The sequence below is a fragment of the Zootoca vivipara genome, chromosome 1, assembly GCF_965207765.1.
Source record: "Zootoca vivipara chromosome 1, rZooViv2.hap1.1, whole genome shotgun sequence".
In the NCBI taxonomy this organism is placed as follows: domain Eukaryota; kingdom Metazoa; phylum Chordata; class Lepidosauria; order Squamata; family Lacertidae; genus Zootoca; species Zootoca vivipara.
In genome coordinates this window covers 58,456,032-58,482,045 of record NC_142582.1, presented here as the reverse complement: position 1 = coordinate 58,482,045, position 26,014 = coordinate 58,456,032, and the positions used below count along the sequence as shown (strand labels likewise).

Below are 26,014 nucleotides of genomic sequence, written 5' to 3'. Positions count from 1 at the left end.
TAGTTTCACTGTTTAAAAAAAGGACAGGTGCTGAACCTACTGGTCATCCCAGTTTGGGGAGGGGCGGGGAGAAGAGAACAGAACAATGACAACAGATTACTCCAAACAGGTAAATCTCAAAGCTGACTTGTGCATGTAAAGCCAAACCCAGATGGAAAGGTGGGGAGACGGGTGCATGCATGCAAGCTCACAACCTGTTTCTGATCCCCAAGTCTTGGAAACTGTATCTTTGACTACCCCCCTAGCCTCTGCACTTAATAGATACCAATAATGATACCACAACCAAAGAACCACTATGAACAACAAACAATTCAAAATAACTTTATAAACTGTCACATTTCTCCTTTGTACATCCTTTTTGCTGCATACCTCAGTTTTGTAATTGAAAGTCTGCAAACGGTGCTTCTCTGCCTCCACTCCCCCCACCCTCCCTGTTCAGTGAAAGGCAGCTCGTTGAATGCAAAACGACTCGAAACCAGCCTTCAGCACATTATTCACAAGAGCTTCAACATAGTTCAAATCCCCTTCCACCAGTTTCCACCCCCGCCCTTTCAAAATGAAGTTCCTCATTGAGATATTTCAACAGAATGGTAAATGAATGCCATCTCTGGAGCAGTGTTTTCAGGAGTGGATTTAGAAAGGGTAGCACACGCCTGCAACTCCCATAAGATAGAGCGAGTCAAAGTTCATCACAGAACAGGCTAGAAATACTGCGGTTCAAGTATTAAACCAAATTTCTGAGAAACCGCTAAAGAATCCACATTTCTGATAAATAAGAACACAGTGGGAGCAAGTATACATTGCTGTACACTGCATATAAAAGTGTCTGTTTTAAACTGGACAGACAGGTGCAGAGAACAAAAAAGGGGGGCGGGCGGGCGGGCAACCAAAGCCATGAAAATTGATAGTGTTGATCTCCCCAACACACACATACTTTTCTTTGTCCAGCTACTCCACAAGTTGAGTGGGATATGCTGACATTTGGCTCTTGAACTGCAGTCCAATCCACGCCCATCCCTGTGTGAGAATGGGCCGCCCTGCAGGAAGGCCCGACCACGTTCAGTTGCAGAGTGGGGAGGGGTGTCTTGCAACATGCAATTGCATTATCCCTGCTTTCGTCTGCAGAAGAAGAAAATCCTTGGCTAGAAAAGCCTCCACTTGTTTCATCTTTGGGGCTTGGCCTTTCTCAGTTCCCTGTTTCAAGGGGCTCTTCTTCAGGCTCAGCCTTCTTGTGTTTCCTTATATGTTTGTACTTCTCAACATAAGCCTTCACAAGATTAGCCACCTTCACCGGGTTAATTTCACCACTTTTGCTGTGGCAGATCTAGGAACGGTAAAAGGGGATCGAGTTAGTTTCTGTGAACCTAGCATTAAATCACCCTACCTTTTTTGACTTCAAATTCACTACCTGAAAGAGCAGGATAGTCGTGTGCAAGCAGCTAATGTTCAGTTTACAGAGTATGACTTAAATGGGGCTTTTCACAGCCATTTGCCTATGTTTAAAATAAGATACTCCCTCTTGTTACCTTTTGCACCGCCTTCCGAAGAATATCTTTGTATTCCTCCTTAGTGATTTCCCTCTTCTGGTAAAAGGGCTTAATTGCGAGTTTCACTTCTTCCACAGCCCTCTCTTGCATGTGAAGTTTCTTCATGTACTATAAATGACCAAAAAAAAAATCAGTTAACCAAAAAGCTGCCTGCAAATAGGGTTTTCAAACTGAGTTATCAGAGGAGTGGTTTTTAAATTACAGGAGGAAGATATGCTGCTTCCCCTGTGGCAGTCCTAGTTATGTTGAAATGGGGGTGGGGATCAAGTGGGACATGCAGACATTGTATTATTTCAGGCCTCCTCAGGAAGTAGAATAGGTTCAGGGAAAACCTATTAATAAACCACAGTGTTAATTTCCTGAATGCCTTGCTACAAAGTACAGTGACAGTGAATAGCTTAGACCAGGTCTCTTCAACCTTTTCAAATCCAGAACCCGCTTTTAACCAAAACATATACTTGGGGCCAATTTCTTGATCTTCTACCATATATTTGCATGTTCATAGTGCTCCCGTTGCAACCCACCTAGGATTAGGCTAGCTGAACCAGTGGCTTAGGTGTATCTAAGAAGCATCAGGCACATTCATACAGGACAGGTCTATCAACAAAATAGTTTAATGTTTCACCAAAATAATTAAATGTTCAGTGTTGATTTACTTCTAGCAACCAAGGGTTGAGTATAGCTCTCTCCATGAAGCATCTTTTGACTGTTCTGAAAGACTAGAGAGCCTGATGCGGCAGGAGAATTCTTAGATTTTATGGGAGAGATCCTATGCAGTTTGAGGGTTGATGTTGTGCAAGCAGTAGCACAAGAGGTAGTACACAAAGCTTAAATGACACAAAGTAGAAGAGTACAGTACTGTAGTTGCACTAAGACAAGCACTGGACTTGGCTGTTGTGCTATGCTAAGAATGGGGCTCCCACGAGCGCAATGGCTGTTGTGCAAGTGGGCTGCTCCATTTGGGTTTCACCCATGAGTTCAACTTCATCATCTTAGCGAGCCACCCACCTCCACTCACCTCCTCATTTTTTGATTTATCCACAGGGGACTTAGGTGCTTTGACTTTCTCCTCTGTATCTCCTGTGGAAGCTGCCTGAATTCCTGGTTCTGAAGCTGTTGCCAGATTGCCAGGCTCTGGAGTCAATCCTTGTCCCGCCACACAGCTGAGCAGAGGGAGACTCCCCTGCATGATGAACTGGACAGTGGGCTGACTAACAGGCGCATAGGGGGGCAGACTCGAGGGCAGTGGTGCTGTCAGAGGCAGGTTTTGGTTGTAAACCTGAACAGAACAAAACGGAACAGAACAGAAAAGAAAAAGATCACTTCTCATATCACAACATGTTCTCTACTTTTGAATGCCACTGAATACCAGTTGCCAGGAATCACAGGCAAGGACAGTACTGGTGGGGCAAGTCCTACTTTTAGGCTTCCCTGGCGGGCTACTATGAGAACAGGATGCTGGACTCACTGGGACACTGGCCTGATCCATCAGACTATTCTTATGTTCTGAACAAATGAGGGTGGGGATATGATCCATAGGGATTACAAGAACAGCTTTCATTTAAAGGGACACGCATATCACTTTCTGCTAATTCTAAAAGGGAAAAGTTTGCTTTAAATTGTTGTAACCTATCCTGGGATATTAGGGGGAAAGGAGGGTTATAAATTAAGATAATACTGAGCTCACATCAGCCTCACTGGTGAGCAAACAAAAGTATGTTTGTTTGCAGTCTAATAACTGATTTTAAGATATCCAAAGAAAACCCACACATATTTAATAAGCTATTGGAAATTAGAAGTCACAAGCCCATTGCAAAGCAGCAGAACACAGTTTCAATTTTTAAGTAGGGGAATGTCAAAGTCAGAAAAATTATTGCAGTACATGGGCTGAATGAAATGTACTACATGTGGGTTGGGGGGAGGAAGAAGACTGTTCCACAATGAAGTCAAGTTAGGGGCACAAGTTTACAGATGGAGTGGAATGGCCTCCCATGACACTTGTTTTACGGCGTGGGAACCAACCTGGGAGGAATCTAGATCAGGAAACATAGGCTCAGGAATCATATAATTGGTTGGAGGAGGCTCTGTTAACTGCACCTGATTTAATGTCTGGGTCAAATCCTCCGCTTTCCAGACCCCTTCTTTCGTTCTCTGCTGTTTGCAGAATGGCACCCCTGAAAGATCCCCAGGAAGAAAAGCGTATCAGAACAAAACATCTAGACGATCACAGCAAATAAACACACTTCAAACCATCAAACTTCATGACCTCAGAAGAATTCAGTACAGATGGTTTAACAAGCTTCCCCAACCTCTTAAAATGAGATTTTAGTCTGCAAGCACAAACACGTCTCTAAGTTCCTAGAAATACCTAGCAAAGCTGAATTCATAGCTTAAAGCTCCTTAAAATTGGCACAGACATTTAGTTTATGAACTGTGATCCAGGATGAGCGTGGAAGAGTTATGCTTGTTTATAAGTTAGTTATGTTTTTATAATGCACATACCCATGTTATATTCTTCACACTACACATGTAACAAGTGAAACGGGAGGAATCAAGTCTCTCTGTAAATAACTGTAGCTGTTTTGGAAAGTTTTAAAGAATTCCCTGCAGTACTAAACACTGGTTAAGCACGCATGCATATATGCTAGAGAGAACTCCGTGGCTTACTTAACAAAGACAAGCATTGTCCACCATTACATCAGAAATGGAAAACCATAAACTTCCTCTCCAAACCAAGAAAAAATATTGCTTTGGAATTCTGCCTTGTAGGCAAAGAGAAAACCAGTTTTCCAGGTTAGAGGTAATGGCAAACTATGGATTGCCACCAAAAAAATGTCAGAGGGCATGAAGCAAGGAGAGAGCATGCAAGGTGAATACTCACTAACACAAGTGCCAAACTATAGCAAAACTGCACCCCTTATTTTTAACATAACCTGAGGCTCTCATTTAGTGGGACCAATCCAACCTTGAACTATGACAAACAACTACATTCTGTCTCACTTCTAATGAGAAAAGCAGCTCCTATCCCCATGACATTGACTTTTGCCATTTTAAAGATTTACCATGCACTTACTTGATGCTTTGTCTGCAGTCACTGCATCACTTTCTTCCTCTTGAAGATTCCACGTAACTCTTTTCACTGGTGCTTTAGATTTCAATACAGGACCTTGAGCTACTGCTTCCGGTTCATGTTTCTTTACATCAGTGGCCTTCTCACCCAATATAAGGCCCCCACCTTTAGCCTCTGTTGGTGTTTTGATTTCAGGCAAAACTTTAATTGGCATTGGCTCATCATGCTCCTGTACAAGTTCCTCCTTCATTGGAAGACAGTCTGATAAAAACGGACACACATCATCAATATCTTCTTTTTTAACTTCAATTTCTTCCAATTGCTCACTACTCTGGCTATCAAGTCCTGGTGACTCATAGCCTGCTGCCAATTCCTTCCCAGTGGAAGAATCTATATTGTCAGGTAGCACTCCAGAACTTGCACACTCTGCCTGAGAAGTTATTACAGTTACAAGTTTCTTGCAGATTTGCTCCTTTACAATGGCCTCTTCTAAATCAACTTTCATTGCTATCTCTTTTGGAGGGCTCTCCTGTACAGGCATCAGGTCCAGATGAACATTCAATGATTCTTGTGTTGAATCTTCCAAGTCTTGGGTCCAAGGAGGAGCATGATCAAGAGAACTGCTCAGGTTATCATCTGAGGATTTCTGGCCTTTCTGTTCTTTCTCTTGAAGAGGTAGCAGTGGCACCTCTTTCGGCTTATGCTTCCTTTCTTTGGAGTGTGACCTAGATTGCAGTTGTTTCTCCCTAGACTTAGGCCCTTTGGACTCCCGGGGTCTTGATGGTGAGGATGACCTTGATCTCCTCTTTCGCTTCTCCCGGGATCTAGATCTAGATCTCCTTCTCTCTCGGGACCTTGAGGTTCTCTCCTTCTTGTACCTGTCATGGCTTCGCTCTCTTCTGTGCTTCTTTTTCTTCATTCTCTCAGCACAGTTTGATGGGGAACATTCCCTCCCCCTTTCTCTAGTGGCAGAGTGCTTTTTCTTTTTCCGACTTTCATGCAACTCAAAAGAAGAGTTGCCTGGACTACCAGATCGTGATCTAGATCTCTTGTGTTCTTTTGCCCAGGAGCTTTTTGCCCTTTTGTCTTTCGTCTTATCCTTTGCTTTCTTTTTCTTCAATTGCTCATAACTACTGGAGCAGTCACTTGAGGAATGCCGAGTCTTTGATTTAGTCCTGTGGCTTTTGCTGTATTTTTCTTCAATGGAGCGAGAAGTAGATCTGGAGCTTCTATCTCTTGAACATGTTCTTGATCTAGATCTTGATCGTGTGCTTTTGTAGTCTTTTGTAGCTGCCTTTTTTCTTTTTAATTTGTTCTGGCTTCGAGAACTGGAATTTGATGGGGATCGTGAAAAAGATCGCTTTTCTGTTTGCTCATTTTTGGGTAACATCTGTAGACTGTTTTCTCTTATGGAACTGTCTGCCTCAATTTTCACTCTAGCCTTACCTAGGTCATCTTCAAAAACTACCCTAGGACCATTCTCATCCTCCTCATTTAAGTGCTCTACATCTGTAATGGCAGAGGATGTACAGGGTAGACTTGACAATTCCTCCTCCTCAGCTTTCTCTTGTTCTGTATCGGATACCTGCTCCACAAGCCTCTCCTTTATCATATCGTCATGAGACTCTGTGTTACTTGATGGCACACCTGATGATTCGGCAGCTGATCCAAATACATTTTCCAGTGTGTAAGGGGTAATGCGGCGCACTGTTTGGAATGTCTGGACTTTTGGACTCGCTATGGATATTGTTCTGGTGATATTAGCGAGGGGCAATCTTTCTGGACTGCTATTTGGTGAGCTTGAATCAGAGCCTGTTGGATCAAAAGGATCATATATTTCACTTTTGACTGGTTTAGTCTTTTTCAGCGAAAAGAGGGGCGACGGATTCTCCTTTTGCTGTACTTTACTGTCCACAGGCCGGAAAGTATTGCAAAACCCAGGATTAGACAGTCTGCTGGAATGCCCAGCATTTCCAGGGATGTTGATTTTAAAGCTCTCAAATGATGAGCTTCCAACATTCCCCCTTGAAGCAGGAAAGGTACAACTGGCATGGGCAGCAGCGGAGCCGCCACTTGTGTGCGCTTGTCTCTGAGGAGCACGCGACTTGCTGCTCTCCATTTTACTAGCGCCGACTGGTTGGTTTGTACTCCCTTTGCCAGTCAACTGTGTTATACAGGAGCTGGGAATATCACTGCTTCGGTCACTTGCCGGCTGCAATCCCAAATGTCCACCAGTCGATTCCTTTTTAATCTTTGGTATCCTGGGGAGTTCAGAGATATCAAGCCTTTTAGGAGACAATTTCAGAGGCTGCCGCACAGGTATGGTTTTAGAGACTGAACTCGAGGTGTTGGACGATAATGTAGAAGATACAGAAAGAGGAGCCCCGGGCAGTTTAGAGCCTCCATTAAATCTGAATACTTCGCCCAGTTTGAGGCCACATCTATTCAGATTTGCTAAATTCTGAGCCTGAACAGACCTTGGAGTCATTGAGTATTCAAATCTAATGGGAGCCCTTCCAGACGTAATCTGCAATGGACTCGCTGCTTTGTTTGCTAGGCTTAGTGAAGAAGGGGACAAGGCGCAAGTATTTGAGACAGCAGATTTGGAGTTTGAATTCAGTTGTGAAGAAGCCAAAGATTCAGCAGCAAAGCCACCACTAACTGGAGTCCACTGCTGGGCACTGTCCTCCAAGCCTTCCCCCGCTCTTGAATTGCTTGCTGAATTGTCATGCAGCAATGAGACTGAAAGAGACACAAGAAAAACCCATGAAAGTTTTCCCAATCATTTGCTTGTACTATTCCATACCGACAATAACATCCCATAATTTTAATATGAAGTTAACATGGGACAACAGAATAGGGGTTTTAGCAACTAATTAACACTATGCAAGTGAACTGTCAGCTATGCCAGCTAGCACAACTTCCAGTATGACAGAAAGTATCAACACTTAAAAAATAAAAGGGTGCCAGGATGTTGGTCATTGCACCCTAAGCTCTCTCATACTAATTCAGTATAACCTTTGATCGCCAACATATACTGCTTACCAAATAAAATGTGAGCAATTGTTCTATTTTATGAAATTCAGATTAATGTGATACATTATAGAAAGCACAACAGCAGTACGATGTTAATAATCCTATACTGTTCTCTTCTATTGCCATGCTTTGACAAATAAACAAAATACTGATCGGTACTGATTTTGTAACTCAGTTGGTTAGCGTGTGCTGCTGATAATGCGAAGGTTGCAGGTTCGATCCCCGTAAGGGACAGTTGCATATTCCTGTATTGCAGGAGGTTGGACTAGATAATCCTCAGGGTCCCTTCCAACTCTATGATTCTATGATACCCTATGAATAACTCTGGCTACCAATTCAAGGCATACTATTAAAGGCTGCAACCTGGCATTTGCTTGCCTGCTCCTTGCAAGAATTAGAAAACGCTCGTGTGCATAACACACTAACAAACTTCAGATCAGGCTAACTAAGCATTACCTGCTTTCTTTGCTGTCAACGATCCATCTCTATTAATGACGACATCAGAACCACTCATCATAAGGAGGCTCTGTCCAGTCAGGATGCTCCCCAACAGGTCGGGCACAGGGGCTGGGCCAGCTTCTGGCTCAGGTGCCAAGGCAGGAACACTCCTCCTATAAATTACACAAGGCATGCCTTTTGATTTCACACTATACTGGTTACATCAGAATGAACAAAGGATCTTTTACATCCTATTAATATAGGTTTGAGACTGTAGCACATCTCCACACACCTGAGGCAGCTACATAGGTTAAAGATGAGCCATCCCTAACCAGTCCTCTTGCTACCAGTGTTTTCAGAAGATATAGCCTACCTTGTGTCGGTGGCATACAAAATAACTATAGCTATTGGGATAAGAAAACAAATGGTCAAGTATTATTTTCTTTATAGAGGGCTGAAAATACTATGAAAAGCCTTCCTATTGGGGGGTGGGCCGGAAACCCAGTAATATGCAGAGTTGTCTGTACTCCACAATCCAATGCAAGGGTAGAAAACCTGCAGAATCTCATTCTCATTTCATTTAATGTTTGCACCCACTTTTCCTTCCAAAAATGAAGCCTGAAGCAGATAATATAATGAAACACATATAATATTGAAACCAAAATAATATAAAAATGAAAAATGCTGCAATAATTGTTTTCAATCCAATACTTGTCCACAGCTGGATAAGCTATGTGAACATTTACCAAGACCAGGACTTGTAAAGGAGGGTGTAGGTGTTCCAACTGGTATTTCTGAAACCCAGAACCTTCAGATAACACAACTACATAACATTTGTAGTGCCATCTTGGCTTTCTGCCTACTACACTTTCATACCAATCTCCGAGTCTGAGACAGCAAGAAAGAACATGGAGCACAATCCAGTCATAAGTTGAGCACTTTCAACTGGAGAACGGAACATGTGGTTAAGAGTACAATCCTCTGCAAGTCTACTCAGAAGTAAGGCCAACTGAGTTCAATGGCATTTACTCTCAGGATAAGAGCGTATAGAAATGGAGCCTAAATCTGCTCCGCCAAAACCCAATGGCCTTAAAATGTTTTAGTCTGCCCCATTCATACCAGTGGGCACTGCAGTTTGTTTGTTTTTTTAAATCATTTTGGTCCTGTGCCAGCATACTTTTGCTGGACAGTCATCCAATCTTGTGCACTGTGTATAAGCAACCTGCTCAGCCTGTATAAGTCTTTACAGCAGCAGCGTCTCTTTGATTTGCTGCAGCCTAACAGATTCTTCCTGCTGCTCTTGAAGCAGTTGCTTTCTTTTTTAAAAAAGCAAAATATAACAGCTTTTAAATATTCAAATGAACACAATAAAAAACCCATCTCACCCCCATTTTTATTTAAAGAGATATGAGTAGCAAAGAAATAAAAAAAGAAAAAAACTCAGTGTATAGAACAAACTTCATTAGTGAAACAACTCAGCTGACCTCTGCCAAATAAAAGCTGAGTTTTATTCACATCTCTGCTTTGATACTGTGAGCTTGAGCTTTCCGCCTGCCTACTGCAAAACATGGGTATTACAAAAGAAACCCCAGTATTTTAGGTATCAGTGCCTTTGCACCCAAGAAGTTCACTAAACTCAACCATCTCATTAGAAGGTGCTCCAAAATGACAAAATGGGACTCCAAACCAGAAGATTGGAGGAAAACAATGCAGAGCAGACATTCCATAAAAAAGAAGTGAGACAACTAAGATGCTCCACTGATGTTTTGGAGTGGCTCCAAAACATGTACCTCTTGTGGAGTCCTAGATCCATAACTCCTTCTGCTTGGCCAAGGCCACATTTGAGAGAAAAGCTAGCTGCCTCTACACTCTTACCTGCTTTGCAGCTGAGCTAACAGGCTTCACACCTATTGCAGAACAATTAGCTCTGCCTGCAACTCCAAACATACTAACCCTACAAACACTCTCAAATAACACCAATGTTACAGCATAAGCAGAAGGACTTCTAGTCACTCTTGCTTTTCACAGTAAGCATTCTATACTGTACATCACACCTCCCATTATTACTTTTAAAATCAAAGACATTGTGCAATTGTCAAGAATGCGGAAAGCTAATGAATACTGATCTAAAATATATGGAGTCATTATATGCCATGCATTTAAAATGTGGCAAAGCAGTGTAACTATAGCAAGTGTTGCCTGCATACCATGGAAATATGCCCAGCAGGTATCACCAGATCTGGCAGCAATTGTTCATGCTTTAGGATGCACACTGATCTGGAAGCAAGTCCTACTGAACTCAGTGAGGCTTACTTATGCATAAGTTGCATAGGAATTCACAACTGGTCACCTCCAGGTTGGCTTACTGTAATGTGCTTTTTAATGGGGCTGCTTTTGAAGACAGTTCAGACACTTCAGTTTGTCCAGAATACTGTTGCTAGGATGCTGGATGATGCAAGCCAACTGGAGCATACCACTTGCATCTTACACTATCTGCACTGGCTATCAATTCATTAGGATATTTATAAACCACTAAAGAGCCCCGCACCACAATAATGATATAAAATAAAAACTAAACAGGTAAGAACAAATAAAGCTGTTCTAAACAACAACAAGCTCCTGCCAACCTAGCAGTTCGAAAGCACGTCAAAATGCAAGTAGATAAATAGGAACCGCTACAGCGGGAAGGTAAACGGCGTTTCCGTGTGCTGCTCTGGTTCGCCAGAAGTGGCTTTGTCATGCTGGCCACATGACCTGGAAGCTATACGCCGGCTCCCTCGCAGCTGCCATTGCACCGAAAGGTTTAAGTCTAAGCTGACATGAAACAAAGTTCTGATGCATGAGGTTCTACTAAGTGGGCTCCCATACAGTGCTTTAAAAAAATAATTTAAAAAAGGTGCTGGGACCATGAAGTTGTTATTTAAGTGCTGCACTTTAACATTTTTTTATTGGGGGAGGGGGTAAGGTGCCAATACTACGTACCCTTGAGTATCCCCAGAAATAAAGCACTGCGCATAGATCACCTTAGTCAACAGACAGGTATATAGGGGAGTAAGGTTCTAAACAAACTCGAATCATAATACATGAAGAATCACTGCTGCCCATATGAATTTTCTAGTAGACCATCTACTGAAGCCCTGCCCTGAACTCTTTCTGTCAGGGAGGGGTTTTCTGGGAAAGTGCCAAGAATATACAATGCCCTGCCAAAGGAAATACACCCAGCCTATTACTGCTTTTCAATGAGTAGTGGAGGCATATTGTTCAGCAAGATTTTGTAGGCCCACTTTAAAAAATATTTCCTGACTCTCTTCAATTGAGTTTTTTATTGTTTAGTTTTTAAATCAATGATAGCTATACTGTTTAATATATTGCTTTAAATTTTGTTGTGGTGTTGCCACCATGAACACTTCTTGGAAAGGCAAGATAGATACACAGTACTGCAATAAATAAAAAATATTAATATATTAAGTGTCCAAACTGGAATGGCCATAGCATCAGACATACATCCTGGTGTTCCCCAGGAGCCTTATCCTGAATACACACACAGACACACACCCCTCTTAAGGTAAGCACTGAAAAGGCCAAACTGCTGCAACAAGCTACTTCCCATTTTGGAACTCCAATTTGCTTTTGCCTTACCTGTAATAACTCACCTGGAACTTGCCTTCTTTGGAAGCAAACATTTGGCTGCATTCCTGCTCTTTGGTGGATTCTCCCCTAATTCTCAATGAGCTTTGGCCCTCTTTGGCTCTAGAAAGAACATCTCAGTGATTTCGGCTTACGCTTTGGCTCCTAATAAAAAGGAAGCAGAAAGCTCCCTAAACCTTAAAGCATTTTTTAAAAATTTGACAGGCATGGATCCACAAGACAGAAGCTTCGTTTTTGGTAGTCTCTCGGGGAGAGGAGCAGGAATCCAGTCAAATGACCCTGTTCAAATCCTAAGTAAGGAAAATGATTCTTTTTCCTCTGAGAATACTTAGTATGCAAACCTTGAGCTATCTCTTGGCCTAACCTACCTCACAGGGTCATTGAGATAATAAAATGGGGCCAGGGAGAGAACCACTGAGCAACTTGGTGGTAATGAATTAATAACAACAAAACTAACAAAAGCGAACAGAAATGAAACTGCTTTACATAACTGTCTCAAGAGAGCCCACAGAATTTGTGAATCATGAAATATGCCATCCATACACCCCTTCTGATGCGGTGAAGACCCCCCCCCCACCATCATTTATATCGTGAACCGAAACAGACATGTGAACACAAAACAAAACAAAACAAAACAGCCACTTCTTATCATGTTTAGTTGTACTCTGAGTCTTCAGCCACAGGGACAAAGCCAGGCACCAAGTTCCCTCACTTCCTCAAAATCCACCTTTTCAAAATCCAATTCCTCAAGTCTCCATTCCCTATTGGAACCGAGCCCAACTGCATACCCTTCCCCTCTGTACTCCCTGCCTCCATCAACTCCCTTGTACCATATTCTAGCACAACAAACTGTAAGCCCTTTGGGGGCAGGGATTGGTTCCCTCATTCTTTCTAATGCACCATGTAAATTTAATCTTCTTAAAGCAACAACCACAACCAAAAACATCTTTTTCAATGTGATAAAGCAGGGCTGTGACAACCTCCACCCCACCCCCCAAAGAAAACCCTCTAGATTACCCATGTTGAAAATCCCCCTATATTTGTCCTATTCTGTTTGTTGTCTTCCACTTTTTCTGCTTACTCACACAGGTACTCCTCCTTGCTTGGCAAATCTCCCAGTCGCCCACCCTTTCCCTCCAGTTTGTTTAGGGCTCTCCGCCCTCTGCTCCCAACTGCAAGAGAACCTCCCGGCTCCGACATTCCGCCTCATGCCCCAGTTAAAGGGAAACTGCCTCAAAACGCTCCACTAGCAGGCAGACACCTGATCTGAACAGGGTTCCCAGGTACTCAGCACTGTAGGCAGCAGCAATGTTAGCATGCCAAAGATCAGTAGCCCAGGACTGAATGAACCTGGCGGGCTAAGAGCTCCTTTAAACACATTGCTGAACATTGCATGGGTAAGCTTGCTGGGCTTTTTTTTTTTTTAGCATGCTTCCAAAATGAGGCCTGAATAAGCAGGGAATGGGGATGAGCATGCAGTAAGGTATTCTTCACACAGGAGGCAAGCTCAATGGAGAGCCTCTCTCTTTAGCCCTCTCCCATGACGGAAGCAGCAGGGATGCCTGCAGTCGGAAATCCTCTCACTGGAATAAGTGACAGCAAGAGACAAGCAAAGATTTCCTTCTCTCCTGTGAAGAAACAATTGGGCAGACTGTGCTTGTCCCTTTCCTGCTCTCGGATTCCTCCCTCAAATTTGATCTCAGGAATATGCTTGCTTAGGATTTCATGGTGGTCAACAGAGATCTCCCGCTCCCCTAATTAGAAAATTTCCCACTAATTTTAGGGGTCTTTCACAAGCTTTCCTAGGAATTCCAGTCTTGAGCGACATTTGTATCAAATGTTTCCCTTCCACCTGTCTGGTGGAATGAGTGTCAAACTAGTGAGAATGTGTGTATGAGAGAGAGAGAGAGAGAGAGAATATAGAGTTATATGGTTGCTATTTATAATTGCTCACTAAGGTGAGAGTCATCACCTTAGTAATTTTAGGAATAGTGACCTATTCAACAAACTGAGAACAGAAAGGAAAAGATTTTAGCTTCTTCAAGCCAACTACAGCTAAACCAGGATTTGAACTGTCTTTCTATCTATCGTGGATGCTTTAGCAGCGATTCCTGCATTGCAGGGGTTTGGACTAGATGACCCTCAGGGTCCCTTCCAATTCTACAATCCTATGATTCTCCACATATACACATACCACACACACTAACTATGCTATAGTCTAGCACTGATTCATGTGAATCTATGAAGACTGCAGAAAGGGCTTGAGGTTTCAACGCAGTGTGCAAAACAGGAGAGACCACAAACTAGAAGAGAACTTTGTGCACTTCACTTCTCTTGCTGCTGCTTTGTATAATAAAGCATCATGTGGTTGGCCTTACCCAGGAAGCCCCATAGCGACTGGTCGAGCAACAGGACGATGTGATCTTAGTGCTGATTGAGAAAGGCCTCTTCTTTTGCTGCTCACAGGTGAGGCTGAATTTACAGGAAGCTCTTCATTACTAAGAGAGAGTAAATTTTGAAGATCACAACCAACTTCCGTCTTATCTGAGCTTTGCCTATTTTCTTAAATGAAATATTCAAACTAAGAAGATCAAATTCTGTCTTCTGATATACTATTAAAGTTTTTGAATTAGCAGGGAAGCAAATGGGTTAAGGAACATATGGAGTAGGCACACTTAAAATATTAGCTTCAACCTGAATAAACTCTATAATCTAATTTGGATTTAGCCCCATTTTTCTTTTTTCTTGTCTATCACAGAAAAAGACTCCATGTATTTCTGAATTGCAGTTCTTTCTTTTCTTCCCATTTGTCATATTTCATACCTGTTATAAGGATCCAGTTCAAAAGGATCTCCAAACACAGAGAGAGAGGCTGCTCCAATATCTGCTCTCATAAGGCCAAGAGAGGGTTCCATTGGTTTGTACATGGAAGGGATTGAAATGCCACGTACAGGCTTGCCAAGACGAAGGGTTTTTGCAATTCGGGAACGAGAAGTCAGCTCAGTTTTCACCTGGATAGAACAAGGAAGGTTAACTTTATGCTCAGAACAGGATTCCCACCAAACTCTATGAAAACAGAAAACATGACTATGTATCACAGAAATGTGAGGGGTTGCATTCTCTACTCTGCAACCCTCTTAAAGGGTATCATAGAAAGTAAATTAAAACCTTGGCCAGTAGGCCTGGAGATTGTCCTAGTATATGAAATAAATTAATAATTACTCCTAAATAAATAATGCTGTATCACAAGAAAATTGTAACAATGCTCTACTACAAGAAAAGCATAAACAATAGAAAAATTTCTGCATCAGTGAAAAATCCAGGAGCATACTTTTATTTTTTTCCCCTTCCTCCGCCTTGCTCGCCGTTTGCGTCTCTTAATCCAAGTTCCAGCGCTCTTTTTTCCAGCAGATGACTTTGCATGAGGTTTTTTACCTGATGATTTCTTTCTCCTCCCTGTATTAGGTAAAATATAGAAAGATTTTGGAGTTGGAGATCAGCAAATACAGGTTATAACCTGAATCACATCTGTAATCTGCATGCTAAATACAATCCACTTTCAAAAGGAAAAGAAACACGTGTCAGAAACATCACAGCCTAAATTTAAAGAGAGATGCCCTCTTTAAATTATGGAATAAATGGAAATTATTCCAGAGGTGTTCTTTCTCTATTGGCCTCTCATTTTCTGTGGCTTCAACAAATTGGGATTAATTCAGATGGCCCTGCAGACAGTGGTCAGATTCATATGTCATGGAAAGCCATAGTCTAAAACAAACTAGTATTTATCGCGAATAAGCAACATGATTGTGCCCTCTGCTAATTTGCACCTGCTTTGCACCACCTTTTTCTCAAGCTGGGAGAAACAAGCCCCCACACTTGGCTTAGGTTACACAAGAACCGGTGCTTGTGGTTTCTCTCCGACCAAACCATGAGCAGAAGTCAAGGTTTGTTCTTGGCCTACAGCTTATTTAGAGGGTAACCAACCACAAGCACTGGTTTCACATATAAAACTAGGCCAACCACCCTGTGGTCTGTTTCCTATCTCCAGGTGGGCTGAAGGGAAGCAGGCACAACCGAGCAGCATGCATCAGCACACACACTCGCTCACAGTAAACCATAGTTTATTTCAGACTATGGTTTGCTCTTATGTGTGAACAAAGACACTGTAAAGCCACCAGAGGTTACAGACCGTATGAAACTAATGGCTGGTCACTTGAATGCCTGAAGCATGCATGGTGCAAGATCCTCCAACCCTGGCTTATCTGAGGGTCCATAAAGTGGCTAGTTACCTCACCAAAAGAAAATCTGTAAGGTGTTATTATGTCAAAACAAACATCTGAATCAATCCACCAGGTTCAAGTGCAGCTGCCATCTGAATATTCATTAATATGCCACACACTTGGTAGCGGCTCTGTTTTCCCCTAGAGCAGGCATCCCCAAACTCGGCCCTCCAGATATTTTTGAACTACAATTCCCATCTTCCCCGACCACTGGTCCTGTTAGCTAGGGATCATGGGAGTTGTAGGCTAAAACATCTGGAGGGCCGCAGTTTGGGGATGCCTGCCCTAGAGTTACTGACAGCTACATAGGGCCTGCTGCACCCACATGAACCAGGCCACGCACTTCGATCTTCAGAGAAGGCTCTGCTGCGTGTTCTGCCTTTCTTGGCTGCCTGCTGGTTTTATTGGTGCTGCTCATATTCTGGGCCTTTTGATGGTTGTTTTACGCTTGTCTGTTTTGTTTAGCTGCCATTGAGGCTTCACTGTGGAGGCTAAAAGGAGGCACAGAAACAGTTTACCAATAAATAAATGAAATCCACCGACTGCTTGAGTATTGAAAGAGTTAGTGATGTCATACTGGGGGGGGGGCAGGGAGACAAAGGTTCAAATCCACTGTGAGCCATGAAGCACACATGGTGATTCCCTGGCCTATCATACAACTTCACCCTAACCTACCTCCCAGACTTATTTGAAGATGAAAGGGTGGAAAGAGAGCTGTGTAAGCCTCATAAAAAAATTAACTAAGAACTATCACCACTGTTCTTAGCAAATTACCTCCTCTTCGTTTATTCTTTGTTGTGGTTCGAGGAGTCAGCGGTCTCTGATATACGGCTGTGCTCAGCCCTGCTGCAACTGCATCAATGGTTTCATCAAGAAGGGAAGACATAAGGTATCTTGGTACATGCTAAAAATCAAGATAGGCAATCATCATTATTGATTTACTACAAAATTAAGAAAGCAGAAAAAGCCCCACCCCCCCAAAAAAATCTTCCTAAATCAAACCATCTCTTTGCTACAATTAGGAGCTTTCTCCACTCAAAATCCTCCCCTCAGAATGTGCAGTACCTGAATTCGCTGTGCAGTTGTTATGCGATTCCTGTTCACTGTTGCCCGCACACGCTCACTCTGACGTGTTCTGGCTATAGCTCGAGTTCGGACACTGGGACGTAGTCGACTGGTGGTAGGGACGACATCAGCTATGAGGGAAGCAACTTCCTCTTCACTCACATGATCTGTTTCTTAAAACAAGATCAGTTGTCAGCTGTGTTTCAACCAGCACCTGAACACCTTTCTAGAGACCTAAATCCAGGCATTCTGCTAAGCCTCCAGAACAAAACTTGCAAGGGTTCTGGGGAAAAAGAAAGCTCCTTAAATCCCTTTGCTTTAGAATTCCCCATGGATAGTGCAATGTTTTCCCTTCCAAGGCAACTACCAGATCCAAACACCAGTTTAGATAAAGAGATGGCTATGGAGCAATTTACTGTTCACCAATGCCAATGCAATAGTGTGGCTAACTCTAGGTGTACCAGGCTTGTAGACTGGACTCCAACATTAGCTGAAGAAGTAGAGAGATCAAAATGTCGTTTTGTTACCGGTTTTTAACACTGGACGAGGGTTCTTTTATTTACAGTAATATTGATTTGATTTCTATGGGAAAATCCTATCTCAATAAAAGTCATGTTGCATAAGCTGTGGGAAAGTCCTGTTTTCTTGAAGAACAGCTCTCTACAATGCAAAGCTCAGCTACTAAAGAAAATACTTGCCAGCATCGACAGACACAGCATTTGTTGGTGCACATGGTGGGCAGAACCATTCATCAACAGGGATCTCACTCAACGGAGGATTAAGGCATTCCATGTGGTATCTTTTAAAAATAAAAAAGCGTAACATATTCTTACAGAGCAAGAGGGTGCAAAGCATGTAATATGTAATTGGCCGTACAAACATATTTCCCCCCCTAAGATGATACATGCAGGAGCATCCTAACAGTAGTGCAGGCACTTGTAGAGACATACATAATTCTTTGGAGTGCAAATGAAGTTCTGTAACTCTTTGAAACCTCCTCATCCCACAAGCCCAGCTGCTTATACAAATCTTCAATCAAAACATGGCTCCAAGTACCTCATGGTTCTAGCATTAGCACAGCATAGGGCATACATTATGATTGCTCCTGTAGAAGTATCTCCCAAACAAGGCCAACTTATGCCCTATGTTGTATTCATTGACCTTCTCCTATCCTCTTCTTAAAGGCTTAGAGCAGGCACCCCCAAACTGCGGCCCTCCAGATGTTTTAGCCTACAATTCCCATGATCCCTAGCTAACAGGAACAGTGGTCGGGGAAGATGGGAATTGTAGTCCAAAACACCAGGAGGGCCGAAGTTTGGGGATACCTGGCTTAGAGCATTTCCTGCATCTAGGTACATTAAGGACCACCTCCCACTTAGCTTTAAGTAATGGGCACCAAAATAAATAAATAAATCCCTAGAGAAAACAAAGCAAGTTTTCTTTTGAGCCTATGATGACTTAATTTCATTTTTATTTTATAGCATGTAAATATCTGGTGGCTGTTTTCACACCTTAAATTGTTTTATAATTTACTATTGCACACTCTGTTTTTATGGTAGAAGCTGCCTTATCTCAGTGCTGAGGGAAAAAACCACCTACATTTTCAAGTTCTGCCTCAGAAAAATGAAGATCTTCTAGCAACAATGATTTGCTAGCATTCCCCCCCCCCCCCGCAAAGAGGGGGAAAGGCAGTATACCCATCAAACATGTCAACCTAGCAGGGCAGAGGGGGTGGTGGTGAGAAGAAATTATGCTATAAATTTTTGTGTTTTTATATTGTGAACTGCCCTGTGATTTTCAGATGAAGGGTGGTATAGAAAATTAATAAAATAAAATACAGGCAGCATACAAGAGAAAGAAGCAGCTACAGGCCTAATTTACTGTGAAAGCATCAGGGAAATGTAGCACACCCAAGGAGGGTTTTTTTAAGGCAGAAGCTCCTTACCCATGATCACAGCCATCGCACAGCAACAGGCGATCTTCTCGGTCGCTTCGGCCACACACTTCACAAAAGGTTGGGTCCTCCTCCAGATCCTCCTGAGATTTTGCATTCCCAACAGGAATCTGAGCAAAATTGCACATTTTTAGGAAGTTTTACACTATCGTGTTAATAGCTACACTAAGCATAGCCACTACTGCAAACTCCTGTCAAGTCAGTGCCTGGCCAAGCACCAGTCCGCTTTTGTGCAATGGGACACAACATTCCTGTTCCCCTATGAGCTCTCTACATTAAAGCATGCTTCACTGGTATTTCACCTGCAATACAAGCCACAATGTTCTTAGGCTAGGACTAGACCAACCATCCCGCAGAAAGCCATCATAAAGAGAGCACATATGGATTGGGCTGTGTATAGAAAGGCCCTTTTACGCATACACATATAAGCCAGATCTCTAAGTGACAGCTGTAGCCTACCCAAAAAACATTACTTCTGAAAATCAGTGTTGGAAAAATTGCACATTCCAAAACCACAACCATTCATTCAAATGAGCAATTCCCATCAACAGTGCCATTAATGAAAGGTTTCAAAGCTTTAGGATGATACCCAAGAAGGGAAAAATTGATATGAATTCCAAGTTGAAGGAGAAAGCGGACACAAAAAGTTTTACAAAAACTGCATGAAACATGGATTCTGACTTTTAACTTTTCTTATGTCAATGGAAAACCTACTTTCTCCAAGATTTCTCCACCCAGACGCACTCGAACACAGATAGACTTAAAAAGTATGCGATCCACTGGACAAGAGTTGGCATTCTGCAAAGAGGAGAAGGAGGGGAGTTGTTATTTATTTGGTTTCTTACCTGCCATTTACCATAAAGTATCAGAAAGGGTACAAAAATAAAATATGCAATTATAAAACAATTAAAACAGCTAAAAATGAAAACTAAAAGTAATTAAATTAGTCCATACATAAAACCATTAAAAACAATACTAAGGTAAGGGGACCGCAGCAACCACAATTTTTAGCTAAGGTAAGCCAAAATCTGCCAGATTCTGCCAGAGTAGCAATTTTGGTTTTTATATCACCCAAATAACCAAATTGGAAGCAATTAATATAATTGGTATTATAGAAAAAGATAACAAAGTAATGAACACATGCAGTTTTTAAGGTCTACTGGGTTCACATTATTACTGCAAAAACTAAATGAAGGTTGGGCTCTAGTTGTTCAGGATAATACTGTAACTAAAATGCATCATGGTAGATTCTACTGGTCTAGTTCTTCCTTGCCAGTGACTGTAAATCTGCATTACAACTTGATCCCATACAATGAATCTCTACAAAAATCATGAAGTATTTTGCACAGGATGATCCGAAAATTGCCTCAGGTATGGTATTATTTTCATCAGGTCACATCAAATTATTCCTCTTTATTGCAAAAAAGAAAAAAAGAGACAAATTGAGTAAGATAAATTATGCAACAAATCACATTTATCTAAAGAGTTCTTACTTTAGACCACTCGACTATACAATCCAAGCAGAAGTAATGGGCACAGCTTTCAGGCGTTCCAACAGCCTGATCCCTGAATGTGTTGAGGCATATTGGGCAGTTTTCAGCATCTTCATCAGAGGAAGAAAGAAAGCCATTAAGGTGCGGCTTTGCTTTAACCAAATGTGTTGATTGCGTAGCAGCCATTTCCATTTCTTCCTCCTCCTCTTCCTCCTCTGAATCTTACAAAACAATAAAAGAATTGCTTAGTATTTATTTCCACACTAGTGTCATTCAGCTCTTTAAGTAAACGGGTGCTAGCCGGGCGGGAACAGAGGGGAAGCCCTGGGACCGCGCAGGCGTCACCTCCATCGCCGCCTCCACCAGCGGGGATGTGCGTCAAGGGCCCCAGGCTCCCACTGGGTGGTTTGCTGTGGCGGTGGGCGGGCGGTTTGTGTGTGTGTGTGTGTGTGTGTGAGAGAGAGAGAGAGAGAGAGAGAGAGAGAGAGAGAGAGAGAGAGAGAGGAGAGAGAGAGAGAGAGAGAGAGAGAGAGAGAGAGAGAGAGAGAGAGAGAAGCAAGCGGGGCTTCTCCGGGACGCGCTGCCTGCGCGAGCTAAGGGGAAAAGAAGCAGCCGTGAGAGAGGAAAGTTGCGGCTGCGCTTCCCTCCAGTCGAGCTGGGAGTGGCGGCTAGAGCTTGAAGGGCGGGAGGGCGAGGGAGGGAAGGAGGCAGGCAGGAGGTCCGACATGGGGCAACTTCCCCTTCCCCTCAGAGTCGGACTCTCCCCACCCCCTCCCCAAACCGTCGCCAATTTCCCTCACAATTTTGTCTCCTTTCCTCTTCGGACACTACCCCCCCCCTTCTCATAACTCCACCTTTCTTTACTTTTTCTTGTGGGGGGGAATCCCCAATGGTGCCTTCCATTATGTCCTCTCAGCACCGTTCAGGGGGGTGGGGAGAGTGTGTGTGTGTGTGCGTCCAGTCTCTGCGTCCAATCCCTGTGTCCGTGGGGCACATGCGCAGTAGCGCAAACCCAGGGACACAGGGACTGGACACAGAGACACTTGGACTTTATTATATAGGATAATGCATTTTGGATTGAAGTGCCCTATGATCCTGAAGAGAAACAACAGTCAAATAGATTCCTGGGGGAGCATGAATACCCACTTTCAATGCTAAAGCTTCATAAGGCTGCATTATTCAGAACAGGCACTCTACAGCGATCCCATCTACTTCCATGATTCAACACCAGTAGGTGCACAGTAGCCCAATGCTATATTAAAATTTCAGTTAACTTGCAGTCATCATATGTATGGCTTGCTTCACAGGAAAAAGCAAAACCCAAATAAAGTCACAATGTTTATCAGGGTATTGCACAGCAAGAGGGAGTGCAGTACAGTGGTTAGAGCAGGTGTAGGGAACCACAGGTTCTCTAGGTCTCTCTATCAGACTTTTGGGGCTCTGCCCAGCAGAGCCAATACCCATTCTCTAGGCCACATCTCTCACTGCCCCAGCTCTGCACTCTCCTCTAGTGATTTTACCTGTCCTTGAATTGTGACAATACTTCTTGCCTGGATAAAAGAGTGGCACACAACCACTTGTGCAACACACACAATTGGTATGAAAACCTCGGGAGAAAGCTGCCCACTAGGTAATGTGGCCTTCTGGCTGAAAAGGGTTCCCTGCACCTGGATCAAAATGTTGAGATTGAAGACCAGGTATTCAAATTCCTGCTCACCCACAAAGATGATTTCAGTCTAGGTTGTTATAACCGTTCCGCTCACATAGAGCATGAATGCCGCTTGAGATCTTTGAAAGAATGGAGAGATAAATATGCTAATGACAGTTTACATTCTATCTCATCTCATCTCATGTGTGGACCATGGTTCAACAAGCTATGTCCAATTAAATAGCTGCTGGAGACAACTTCATTCCATAAAATAGTAATGAGCATAACACTGAGCTGTTATTTTATCATTACCTTCTAGATCTTCATCTTCACCTTCTTCATCCTCTTCACCTCCATCTTCATCAGTATCACCTTCCTCCTCACTGCCCGTGTCATCAGAGTCCCCACTATTTCCATCGCTGCTTTCTTTTGAACAAGAGGAACATAAGAGGGGCAGGGAAGGGAAGAACATGAGTGCTCAGGGCCAACTATCATGTAAGGCAAAGAAAAAGCAAAGTCTTTACAAAAAAATCCAACCACCCATTAACATGTAGTACTGGTGGTATTTCCCCGTCCATGGTTGTGTGTACCATTCCATATATCGGTTATATTTGGTTTTCTACGGCAAAAAAAGGATAGTTGTTGTTCTCTTACTTCCTCTGCTAAGAAAACCCAATAGATGGTTGAAATCTTTATTACGGCCAAAGGCCCACAATGCCCAATAGATGTATTGCACCACACACTAACATGCATGAGAGTTTTAAAGGCTAATGCTTGCAATTGCATTTGGCTGTGTAGGGAATTCTAGCCATCTGTGTTAGTTAAATAAGGGAACCATGTACAGTATATGAAGCTTCAGATTGCTAAACATAAGAAAAGCTGGTGTGATGTAAACAGCCTTCCCCAAATTGGCACCTTGTTGCTAGAGTACAAATCCCACTCTCCCTGACCAATGGACATGCTGACTGAGACTGATGGGAGCTGCAGTCCAAAACATATGGAGGGTCTCAGGTTAGGGAAGGCAGATGGTTTCTAAAAAAGACCACCAAGTTGCGTTCTGTAGAAATGTCTTAACGTTTATAGAGTAAAACTGCCAACCTTACATCCAAGCTTTGAAGTGACAAGGAAATAAATTATGCTATACCTAGAGGTGTACAGTTGTGAAGCCATGAAGAATATCTCCAAACACAAACCACAGACCAGTTTTCTCTTGCAAATGCCTTAAGGTTCAGAAGCTCCAGCAGTTTTAAGAATAAGGCTCTGACTAGTTTCAGTTACCTGCGTCGCTGATGAGCAGTGCAGTCGTTCTTTTGACTTTGCCTACTGCAGCATGCTTGTTAATGAGCTCGTCCTGACTGTCATCGTCCATTGCAGGGCATCTGGAATTGGCTCCCTAACAAGAAACAAGATTCAAATTGAAGGCAAACTTTTGAAAATGACACAAAATGCTGAATACATTGTTTTTGACTTTGTACATGCAACTTGAACCATGTCTTTCTCTGGGTTACATACTGATTTTTTTTCTTATTAGGGAATATTTAAGTTACAAACTAAGAGGCAATTAAACATCTTTTGCAGGAGATGTGGGTACACATGTTAAGAGTTTGGTGGGCAACAGTAATAATCTGTATATACTTTTGTGTGACATCATTTCCATAATGATAGAATGACAGGTGTCAAGATAAAAAGGTAAAGGGACCCCTGACCGTTCGGTCCAGTTGCGGACGACTCTGGGGTTGTGGCGCTCATCTCGCTTTATTGGCCGAGGTGGTGGGTGTCTAAAAGATAGTGAGCAAGGCAGGTCCAGTTTCACCTTGTATGTGACCAAGTCAGTCTTCTTCCACTGATTATTAAAACACTTTTCAGACAACTGCACACCCATAATGTTTTCACCACATATCAACAAGTAGAAGGCAAGTCATATTTCCTAACAGGATTGGAGAACCAGTTAGGCAATAAAATTATTTTTCCAAGAAAGTCACCTGTCCCACAATTGACCATCCCTGCCCCACAATTAAATTGGATTTGAAAACAAATTGATTCTGCCATGCTATCTGAGAGCAAGCCTGGACTTCCAAGTCATGTTTTATCTGCATCTAGGGAAATTCCAATTGCATAGAAATGTTGTGCTAATACTTAGAAATATAGGAGATTTATTAAGCTATAATTAATTTATTTAGTAGGTGCTAATAAATATGAAATAATTTTTCCCACTACTGGAATAAAGCAAGCAGTGCTGAATTTTTGAGGGCTTCAGACATGACAAACTCAGTCTAGGACAGCTATGAGGATCGGTTCTGTTGGTACAAGAGTCAGTTTTGTAGAGTTTGGAAACATCCTTTGTTCCTTTATTGATACTGAGTTTCAACTGGGTTGGACCTCAGCCTAACCCTATATCCAAGACTCCATTAACAGGTTGGAACATCTTAACTATATGAATTGGGGCATGGGTATCTGATGGACCACCTACTTCCACATGAACTTGTCCACTTGCACAAGCCCAATAGCACCTGCCTCCAGAGGTCAGATGGGTGGCAGACAGAGGCAGCATTTTCTGTTATGGCACCCCGTTCATGGAGTGGTCATCAGTTATGGCATGTCACTAATGGAATGCTATCCCTCTGGTCTGGCACTTGCACTTGTATCTTTTCCAGTGCCAGGCAGACGTTTTTCTTCACCTATCTTTAAAATAATAATAAAGATTGCCTGAATTGGATTTCACCCTACTGTGCTGAGTTGTTGGTGGTTTTTTAACCACTATTTTTCTATTTTATTGTTTTAACATATCTGGGGGTTGCAGTGCTGAAGGGTAAGATTCATAAAAGTCCTCCAAACAAACAAAATACATACTTTGCCTGACTAGTCAGCAAACAGTGGTATCAGTCCTTCCCATCTTACCTTTTCCCTCATAGGAGCGGCAAATCAAGTACACACCAATAAAGCAAAATAAATACAGAAAACAAGTCTTTGGCAAGAATGTCGTCAGGTGCAACGCAAGACTGTTGCACCAGGCGGAAATGGGCCAGTCATTTTTGAATTCTAGTACTTATACCGGGGATGGGGAGGGAGGGGGCGCTCCTCAAGGCAAATCTTTAAAAATGTAGTATAAACACTGACAACTGGGAAACACTGGCCTGCGAACGCTCCACTTGGAGAACAGCCTTTACCAAAGGTGTCATGGGCTTTGAAGACACTTGAACTCAGGACGCAAGAGAGAAACGTGCTAAGAGGAAGGTACGCTTGGCAAATCCACACCGTGATCAACTCCCACCTGGAAACCAATGTCCCCACTATGAAAGGATGTGTGGATCCAGAATTGGCCTCCACGGTCACTTACGGACGCATTGTTAAAACCGTGTTTATGGAAGACATCTTGCTCGGCTACGAGTGATCGCCAAAGAAGGACAGCTCCCACCATCCCAGACCACGGGGCCACTGGGAGTCCAGTAACAACTGGAAGGCCGCCGGCTCCCCACCCGTGACACAGGGCACCCACCGGACTGGGAAAACAGGAAAGTGGAACGCAATCTTAAAATAAGAGAAGGAAATGCGAAATTCTCCAGCGAGCAGCCTAGCGCAGCCGCCTTCCTCGCCCGTCGGTGACGGGCAGGGGATGCATCTGAAGGACCACCATGCCGGAGATGCCCCCCCCCTCACCTGCCAGGAGGAGACCCCACAAGGCTATGTAGACCGGAACAGGAGAAGAATGCGCTGCTTTTTTTTCCACCCCCTTTTCCCACAAAGGAATGCAAAGCGGGGCGGGGTGGGGGGTGGGGAGGCAGACACCGCGTCGCAAAGCAGGACCGCTGGGAAGGCCGAGAACGCCTCCGGAGCC

General features: G+C 43.0%; 1 protein-coding gene across 5 annotated transcripts; it reads right to left on the bottom strand.

Annotated features, from left to right (window-relative positions):
- Positions 1 to 305: 305 nt before the first annotated feature.
- PHRF1 (PHD and ring finger domains 1) lies at positions 306 to 26,014 on the bottom strand. 5 transcript variants are annotated; one of them, XM_035122389.3, is made up of 18 exons: positions 25,837 to 26,014; positions 23,458 to 23,572; positions 22,492 to 22,605; positions 20,532 to 20,752; positions 19,753 to 19,836; positions 19,030 to 19,148; positions 17,783 to 17,883; positions 17,085 to 17,257; positions 16,794 to 16,923; positions 15,071 to 15,195; positions 14,563 to 14,750; positions 14,118 to 14,237; positions 8,110 to 8,264; positions 4,621 to 7,359; positions 3,645 to 3,721; positions 2,566 to 2,826; positions 1,527 to 1,655; positions 306 to 1,324 (listed from the first exon to the last, which is right to left on the bottom strand). In XM_035122389.3, exons 2-18 carry the CDS (start codon positions 23,546 to 23,548, stop codon positions 1,187 to 1,189), a joined length of 4,965 nt encoding a protein of 1,654 aa, XP_034978280.3. In that variant the 5' UTR covers positions 23,549 to 23,572; positions 25,837 to 26,014; the 3' UTR covers positions 306 to 1,186. The 5 variants fall into 5 exon arrangements, with proteins under 5 accessions (XP_034978280.3, XP_088521999.1, XP_088522005.1 ...); XM_088665873.1 differs by having other exon boundaries at positions 17,085 to 17,251; XM_088665879.1 differs by having other exon boundaries at positions 20,532 to 20,746.